The sequence below is a fragment of the Sinocyclocheilus rhinocerous genome, unplaced genomic scaffold, assembly GCF_001515625.1.
Source record: "Sinocyclocheilus rhinocerous isolate Xijiao unplaced genomic scaffold, SAMN03320098_v1.1 scaffold1157, whole genome shotgun sequence".
In the NCBI taxonomy this organism is placed as follows: domain Eukaryota; kingdom Metazoa; phylum Chordata; class Actinopteri; order Cypriniformes; family Cyprinidae; genus Sinocyclocheilus; species Sinocyclocheilus rhinocerous.
In genome coordinates, this window is record NW_015631716.1 from 475,076 (window position 1) to 484,200 (window position 9,125).

Below are 9,125 nucleotides of genomic sequence, written 5' to 3' on the forward strand. Positions count from 1 at the left end.
TAAAGGTAAAAATGCCCATAAAATGTAAAAATCAATTTAAACTTATTGGAACAGATTAATTTCTATCACTGCTGTGAACTGACCCGCACACAGAATATGAAGGATATCAAAAATAAGTTACACGCACACACACACACCAGTACGTAGAGAGACAATTAAGAGTGTTTATTCTCCAAATAACTCTAATTTCATGTTGCAGAAAAATGTGTTTAAAAATTGTGTTTGGTCTCTTGTTCTTGTTCCAAGTTACCTTCCTGTCCACTGATTTTTGCCTCTCACAAAAGCCACAAAGCCTTCCAAGAAGACAGTAAAGGCTTATGTCATACTTGAGCTTTAGTCAGGCTGAAACTTGAAAGTTAAGTTGCACGACATAAATGCAATGCTTAGGTATTATTATTATTTTTGTGAAATTGATTTTTGTATTTTTATTTATTTAATTTTTTTATTGATATATTTGTATTTGCATTTTGAATGTAATTTGGCAATTAAATACATTAAATGGGTTTAGTTTTCACAATTATTAATGTATGCAATTTCAGCAATAAAAATGTTAATTTTTCTAAAAAAGAAAACAAATTAGTTGTTTATTTTAAGAGATCTATCTTATTATCTCTTGTATATTTAGTATTGCTCTTTAATAAAGAAAAATGACTTCTTATCCGATTACTCGATTAATCGATGGAATAATCTGTAGAATACTTGATTACTAAAATAATCGATAGCTACAGCCCTACTACAAACATTTCACAAGACATTAATTGATGGAATGAAGTTGTGCTTTGGATTATTGTGATGTTTTTATCCGCTGATTGGACTCTCATTCTGACGGCATCCATTCACAGCAGAGGATCCATTGGTGAGCAAATTTCTCCAAATCTGTTCTGTTGAAGAAACAAACTCATCTACATCTTGAATGGCCTGAGGATGAGTACATTTTCAGCAAACTTTCATTTTTGGGTGAACTATTCCTTTAAATGCAGTCTAAGGAGGCAGCTCACTAGGTTTTTGAACAGAGCTAATGATTCACTAAAATGAGCTAAGAGGTTCAGTAAGCTCAGCCTTTAACAAGCTACAGCATGGGCTGCGTGTCACTCCATTACTTTGGTTAAGCCTGTGTGTGTGATCAAACATTAACTGTTTCAAAAGCCTGTTATCTGCTTTATATCTGGCAGGTTTAACCAAAGTCAGGGAAGTGTGACGAGATGTGACTACAAACTAAATGGAGGTCACATTCCCAATCCACCCCAACGATCACAAAAGCAGTCAATATTCAGCAAATTAGGACACCACTTCTGTACCTCTCTGGGGACTCTATGTTTCCAGTTCTTGGCTGTTAACCCTCTATTGCACAATTTTGTCTCAGGGTAACCCTTTTCCATTACTTTTCAAACACAAAAGATGTCAATGAAGGGTTGTTAATGAAGGGATGACTTAAAAAAATTTTTTTGGTAACACTACATCCTTGTGCTGATTTAAAAAAAAATTTCTGGTCAAGGACGCACATTATTACACTGCCTCAAAAAAGCCTTTCGTCACCTATAAAAAAATAAGATTCATATTTATTAGTGAATAAAATTCACTTTAAAAGAGTCAGTCATGTAAATTATATATGTCAGTCATATAAATTAAATTGTTTTTTACTATTCAAAAGTTCTCACCTAAGGCAAAATAACTGTTTTCTATTGTAATATATTTTAAAATGTAATTTATTCCTGTGATGGCAAAGCTGAATTTTCAGCATCATTACTACAGTCATCAGGTTCACATGATCCTTCAGAAATTATTCTAATATGCTATGTAGAAACATTCGATATTTATATAAAAAAGTATTATATATAAATAAAAGTATTATTTTTTTACTGACCCAAAACTTTTGAACAGTAGTGTCTTTTTGTGTTAACTATAAAATCCTTTTTTAGAATTTACAGAACATTAAAGTGAAATGTATATAGTGTATAATAAGAAACCAGTTCTAATAGTTTCTGTAATAACAGTTTGTTTTATTTTTGTTGTTTTTTATACTTTTTGTTTTATTTTTATGAATTTATTTCTTTCCATTACCACATAGCGTTGCTTCAGATTTCTTTTTCTTTTTTTCTTTTAGTTATGAAGTCCAATTTTTATAGAAAATTGAATCAGTCATGTTTAACGTTGCTTTCATAAGGCATGCAATAGAGGGTTAAAATAAAAGGCATGTGTGTTTTTTTTTTTTTTTTGGTAACTTATTTCAGGTGACTATAACTTTAGAATGACCAATAAAAAATTTGGAGGGACTGAGGGATGAATAGGACTGACCGTAGTGACACTAAGCAAGCAATGACCCTTCAGGACAGCACATGAGAGAACACTGAGGAACTGATTTTGGAAAACTGTTTGTTAGTACTACACTAACAGAGCAACACAGCGCTGTTTTAATGCTGAATTCATTGTTTTCTCGTTAATGAAAGCTTGGGCATGGAGTAAATCATTCTGAGGCCTGTGCACAACCAGCTGCTTTGCAGAGCATGTTGTCAATCATTAGAGCTTCAATGCAGCATATTGGCGGCAGAATCTCGAGGTTACCTGAGGGACCAGTTCTCTTGGGTTTGTGGGAAAAGTGTTCACCTGGATTTGGTGGAGGCGCCACATCTTGGCCCTGCCTAGCTTGATTGGGATCATACTCTTTTCCGTCATAATTGGCATCAAATAATTTTTTAAACCACTGGATGAATTCAAAGTTGTCCTGGAATTTTCCTTTCACTAATTTTTCCACAGGAATTATCTGGATAACAAAAGGAAAACAAATCATCAGTTCAATACTGAGCTGTAATCTTGAGGTGTAATTTTTTTTATGTTAAAATCATTTCTCCTATCCTAGGAATTACAAAATACAAAAGCATATTTGACAAAGAACATTAGACACCTTCACTTGTCTCAAGTAATATTTTCAGAAAACCTGACACCAAAAACCAGCACCCTGACTCATCACTTGATAAAAATATACATTTAACACTATAATAACTTCCATTAGTTATTAACAAACATATAATGCATACTACATCAATATATCAGCCAAACCTTTAATAACTAATTTACATTCATAACTATTTAACTAATGATCTGTTGAGTAATATCTAGGCCTAATGTTGGATATTGATGAAAGTTACTTCTCATTTTTTATTAAAGATGTCTGTATTTTACAAATACTAAGGTGAAGGCTTTACTCATGAATATTAATTAGCTTCATACTATGGTAAATTGATGGTTCATGAATATTAAAAAAACAAGGGTACAACCCAATTAATTAATTAATCACATCCCTTAATTTTCACATCAATTTTCACCTTTTTTTGTTTAAAACAGAAGTTTGAAGTTATATTTTGAAATTACAAGCAAAAATGCTGTGACTTTTTCCTTCAGTCTTACTAAATGCACTATATATTTTTCTCTGTATTGTTGTTATTTTCTTTTTAGTACCTTTTAAATAAATTATTTCGTATTATTTTTTCTTCTCATCGACCTTTTACAATCAGTATTAATCACTTCTATGTAAAGCATTTTGAACTATATATGAAATGTGCCATATAAACAAACATGCCTTCTTTCAATCAACTGTTACTGTAGTTGATATTTTTTTACCAAATGAACTGAAAGCTTTAATTTATACTTTCTAATTGAGTAAAGCTTAAAAGTAGAAGTAAAAAAAAAAAAAAAGTTAAAGTTAAAGATAAGTTTGAAGTAAAACTGTGAGATGTACATAGAAGCAAATACTCCAAAGGGCCAACTAACTTTATCAACGTTCATCCTCTTGAAAGCTGCCTGGAGTACTTTGAAGTTGTGTATAAACTCAGTTTCCAGCTTTGCTTGAAATTTCACTTTCTTTAAAAGAATACACCCTGGAAACAGCATGTCCATGAACTGACAATAAGCCGCCCCTGAGGACAAACAGCAAAAGAGAAAAATGTCTTTGATCAACAAGTGATTGGCTAACCTTATTAGTGTCATGTGATAAAGAAAGAGTGCAAAGTAAATGCTTTAATTTGACTGATTACACTGGAAGAGATACAAACACTAAGCATATATGATCAAAGGCAAAGTAAAAGCCTTTATATTGTGAAATTAAGAGTAGTCTTATATAATCAATAGTGGAGCAGAAATAAAGAGTATGCTAGTGCCATTCATGACATAAAAGACAGAAACACTTTGTGAAATAAGGCAGTACAACCCACCTGAACATAATTGTTCTATCTTGGTGTAGGTGAGCTGAAGGGAGTCGTTCACCCACGCCAACATGTCATGTCGGCTCAGGTTCTCAATCGTTACTGATGTGGAGTATACATTCACTGCCATCTCCTACAAAGGAAAAAAGAACAAAGTCACTATGCACCTAATTGCACTTCTTTTTAATACTTTGATATCTTACAGCATCTGTGACTGTATATTTTTAAAATGTATAATTCCATATCTTTTAATCATTTCAAGTTGATATATTTATTTTATAAATGTATATTTTATATACATTTATATAAGTATATTTATTATTTCATGTCGAAAAGATTCATTTCATAGGATAGCAGGTAAAGATGGTTTTATACACATGCTTTGAATATGTGTCACTGTCACTGTGTCTGGATTGAATGTGTTTCTATTTGGTTAATCAGAAGTGTTATTCAGTTCTGTTCTTCAGTTGTCACTGCATCACTGAAAATTGTAATCACACTATAAGTTTCAATCCTCCAAAGATAATCCATCCAGATTTGTGTTTCTGAGATGTTGTTAACCATGCACATCTGGTGCACCCAGCGGACTGCGTGATGGAAATGACATCTGTAAAACACACACACACACACATCTTCTACAGAGACACACTATGTGTGTGTATTGCACTGCATGGATTTTGTAAAGCTTTGATTCTTGAGTACTGGGACAAAATAACCTACAAATAATGGTTTCAGTTCCATGTATTGAATAGTCAGCACGGTCAAACATTTTTATTTTGTTCTGGTTTTGCAAGCTAATAGTACATCATTTAAAATGTAACATTTTTAGAATTACATTTTTGTTAGTGTATTTTAAAAATACAAATTTGTGTGTGACATCATGGTTTATAATATCATATGATATTATTATGATATTACCTGATTATAAATGTTTTCATAAATATCTGAATGTGCCGACAAAAAAGTTTGAGGTAAAACTGTGAAAACTTATTTATAAAGAAGGCATTTTTATTAACCCCTTCTTTCTGCCAGGACATTATAATGTTTCTTTTAAATATATTGCACATTTATGTTGCATACTGTATATTAAGTTACAGTCAGAGAACATGTGGTTTCAGAGGTATAGTGATAATTCATTTATTTATTTATTTTACTAAAATGAGCAGTAAATAAGACCAAACAGTCCTTTTGTTTTGTAACATTCTAGAACATTCTCAGATCATCTCCAATTAATGTTGACAATGCTATATTAAAGACTAATGACAGATAAAGTTACAAGACAAGGTTTTTCCCCCCCTCACACCTCAAGAATCAGTAAAAGACAAAACAAAACTGGTTGAAAACTATTATTGGTACTCTAATAATGGTATTTTCCCTAATAATATAAAAAAGAAAATACAGGCCTATGTATTGTATGTATTGTAATATGCTGGGTCTGAATTAAGAAATGAAGCAGTGATTGACACACTTCCTTTTTTTACCATCAGTTGCATAAATGCAATATGTAATTTGATCATATTTATCTTATAACATTCGTATTTATTACAAACAAATGCATTCGTTTCATGTTTATTTATCCTTTGCTGCAAACGACGTCTTAAACTGTACAGTATCTTTCATGAAGGTAGTACCACAGGCCCCATAGCGCGCTCTGTTTATCACTGATATGGGTCTTTTTTGTCTTTACGCCAAAAATATGCACATAAATTTTGCGTTTTGCTCTATAAAACAGCACACTGGAGCCTGCAGTGATATGTAATACAAGTGAGTCCGCCGAACAAACGGTCCATTATTCTGACAGTTGCTCTGCAGGCCCCGCCGCCGTAACATTACAAGGGCAACACAAGACACACTCGAGCCATAAACACATAATACACTGACAAAAGAGACCACAGCGCCTATTTAATGTCATACATTATGAAGAATACCTTCGAATTATAATATGTTAACAATATTCTACTCACTGTATTTTGACTGCGTCCTTTCCAATGTTGATATTACACTGACAGAATGCAATCCGCTGCTCTCCGCCGCTACAGTGGGTTGCCAGATATGCGCTGCTGCCTAGTTACGGGCAACAGCGCCACGCGCTCCTGCAACACACTGTCCGTCTCTGCGCATGCGCACCGCCCCTTCATTAGAGACGCATTTCTTTGTGAAGAACTGAGGAACAGCACGTTATCAGTTTGTGTCCCGTGTGTTTCTGTGTAGCTGTACTAATATTATTTCTGATGTTCAGTCTGTATTTGTCGAAAAAAATATTTTAATTGTTTTGCTGCAATGACAACGACAACAGGATTGATGAATTCTACGCATAATGGCTAGCAGAAAAGCTCAAAATAGGCAAATTTAACTTTTGAGCATTTTAGAAATAAGGAAAAAGTGATTGAACAGGCACAATAAAAAATACATAAACATAAAACTTTTTTAAAAACTATTATAATATAACCTATAAATAGCCTCCAATGATGTGTATTTTCTTAAAAATTATTCAAAAACACAAAACACAAAAGTAAAAAAAAAAAAAATGAAATAATTGAAAAAAAATCACCTATCTATCATCTATCTATGGGTGATTTTTTTGCAGTTATGTTATTGTCATTTATATAAACATATATAGCAGGTAACACTTGACATCAAGGTTCATTAGTTAACATTAGTTAACTACTTTAGTTAACATATGCACTAAGAATGAACAATACTTCTACAGCATTTATTCAACATTAATGCATTATTAAAATCAAAAGTTGTGCTTGTTAACATTAGTTAATGCACTGTGAATTAACATGAACAATGAACGACTGTATTTTCATTAACTAATTAATACTGTAATAAATGTACTGTTCATGTTAGTTAATACATTAACTAATGGAACCTTATTAGTGTAACCCATATATATATATATATATATATATGTGTGTGTGTGTGTGCCTTATATCATGATGAATGTTAATTACTAATGAATTATAGGTATTTAATAATGGTAAACTTTATAATATAGGGTTAGGGTTAGGAATATATAAATATTCAATGTTGCATTTTATTCAATAATGCATGTGGACATGAGGTTGAAGGGGGTTTATTTGCACTTTTTCATGAGATAAACATAATATGTTAATACATACAACGTAGTGCATACATAGCTCATATTAAAAAACTGAAAAGCATACTGAAAATCCTGAATAAAAAAATACATGAATATTCAGCACCAACCGGAATGTTCTTGCCATTCTACTGCTTGTGTCACTGGAACATTGAGTTGTACAGATAAAGTTACTGTGTTTCGAATGGTCTCTACAGAAGGTCTTCAAGTACTTAGTTAGCCATACATGTACAAAAAGAACACATGCCTCAGTTAGCTGTCTGGTGTCTTTTAACATGGTTGGTTAGTGTTGTGCAGCTCATTGATCAGAAGTGAAGCAGAATTTTTCTGACTTGTTTTGGAACATGCAGATCAATAGTCACTAATGCACAGTGTTAAAGTTCAGTGAACAACTGATGGAATTCAACTGTCGTTGCAGTTTTCAGCTAACAGTTAATTCTAGAATAAACATAAAGCTACACTGCAAAATTATGCTATAGTTAGGGATAATAACTCGTAAGTGCCCATAACAGTAACAGGGAATGTAGACTTATTGGATAAAAAAAAAATCTGGTCAGTTAAAAATGAGAGATCAATACATTTTTGGATTAGTTACACAACTAAATTTGATATGTAACAGTTATTCTTCTTAATTCACATTTTAGAAGGTCAGGTATGTGCACTTATAAATGACAATGAAAAATTGAAAATTCTCCATATAAATTACTTTTTTGAACGTATAAGCAATACAAGTATATATTATATTATATATACTTAATATATATATATTATACAAATATCTTGTATTGTCTTTGCATTATGAGTGTCAAAAATAAGATAATAAAAATAAGAATAAATATTAACACCTCAACGCAAAGCAAAAATTGGTTTGTACCTGCTGTCAGAAAGTGTTGTCAATTGGTCGCTGTAAGAGTTGTAAGAGTAGAGAGGCAGAGTGCTAATGTAAGTAAGTGTAACTCGAGAGATAAATGCTGAGGTAAATGTATAGTCATCTGCCAAGTGCCAACACATTAAAACATTAAAACATATTAAATAACTTTACAATGGTTCACATTTTCAAGCCATGACCAAATACACAAACTAATAACATTCCCATTCTTAAACAACTCTCCAGTCGCTATCTTTAAAATCGTTTAAACGGCAGCTTACGTAAAACATACTGTTGTTAACGTGGTAACAAAAACAATTAGTGAAAGGGTCTGTCATTTATTTAGCACTACAACAGTGTTGCATTTGCATTTGAACACAACTTTCACTATTTCATTTGACTGAATATGAAGAACAAAACTCCCTGTAACATTTTGGATACAAGCATTTCCAACATATACCTTGTTTTCCAATTTCCACACAAATATATTTTTTTCCCTCGTACACACACATACATAAAAAAAAAACACAGGCGTTTTCTTGCAAGTGATTAAAATTAAATAATTTTCATCAGATGTGAGGTTGTCAAAAATGTAGGTGTTAACTGTAGTTTCAGACTTCCGAAAGTGTTGATCCGAAATGTTACCAGATACCACTAGAACGACCACCAGGTGGCGCCAGAATCCTTGCGGAAGCTCTCTTTGGAACATTATCATCAATTTGGGCACCTATCAAAAAATAAAGATTGTTGAGCTACACAGGCTGTACTGTAATTGTAATTAAATATATTTACAAAGTTTATAAATTCATATATTATATGTTTATATTATCTATCTATCTAGACAGTATATATATATATATATATATATATACACTGAACAAAATTATAAACAACACTTTTGTTTTTGCCCCCATTTTTCATGAGCTGAACTCAAAGATCTAAGACTTTTTCTATG

The 9,125-nt window shown here is 32.0% G+C and overlaps 2 protein-coding genes across 3 annotated transcripts in view; both read right to left on the reverse strand.

The window, feature by feature from the left end:
- Window positions 1-6,288, reverse strand: part of LOC107741846 (microtubule-associated protein RP/EB family member 3-like) — an 18,183-nt gene extending 11,895 nt beyond the window's left edge. Inside the window, exons 1-4 of one of the 2 annotated variants that reach the window (XM_016554641.1) lie at window positions 6,164-6,288; window positions 4,209-4,332; window positions 3,769-3,914; window positions 2,605-2,761 (exon numbers count right to left, since the gene is read on the reverse strand). In XM_016554641.1, coding sequence (XP_016410127.1) covers window positions 2,605-2,761; window positions 3,769-3,914; window positions 4,209-4,329 — 424 coding nt within the window. In that variant the 5' untranslated portion in view covers window positions 4,330-4,332; window positions 6,164-6,288. Of the gene's footprint in view, window positions 1-2,562; window positions 2,762-3,768; window positions 3,915-4,208; window positions 4,333-6,163 lie in introns of both variants that reach the window. The other variant, XM_016554640.1, reaches the window with a different exon arrangement.
- A 1,810-nt stretch (window positions 6,289-8,098) lies between these two features.
- LOC107741845 (dihydropyrimidinase-related protein 5-like) overlaps window positions 8,099-9,125 on the reverse strand; it is a 17,049-nt gene continuing 16,022 nt past the window's right edge. Inside the window, exon 13 of the mRNA XM_016554638.1 lies at window positions 8,099-8,897. Within this exon, the coding sequence (XP_016410124.1) occupies window positions 8,812-8,897 (86 nt within the window). The 3' untranslated portion in view covers window positions 8,099-8,811. The remainder of the gene's footprint in view (window positions 8,898-9,125) is intronic.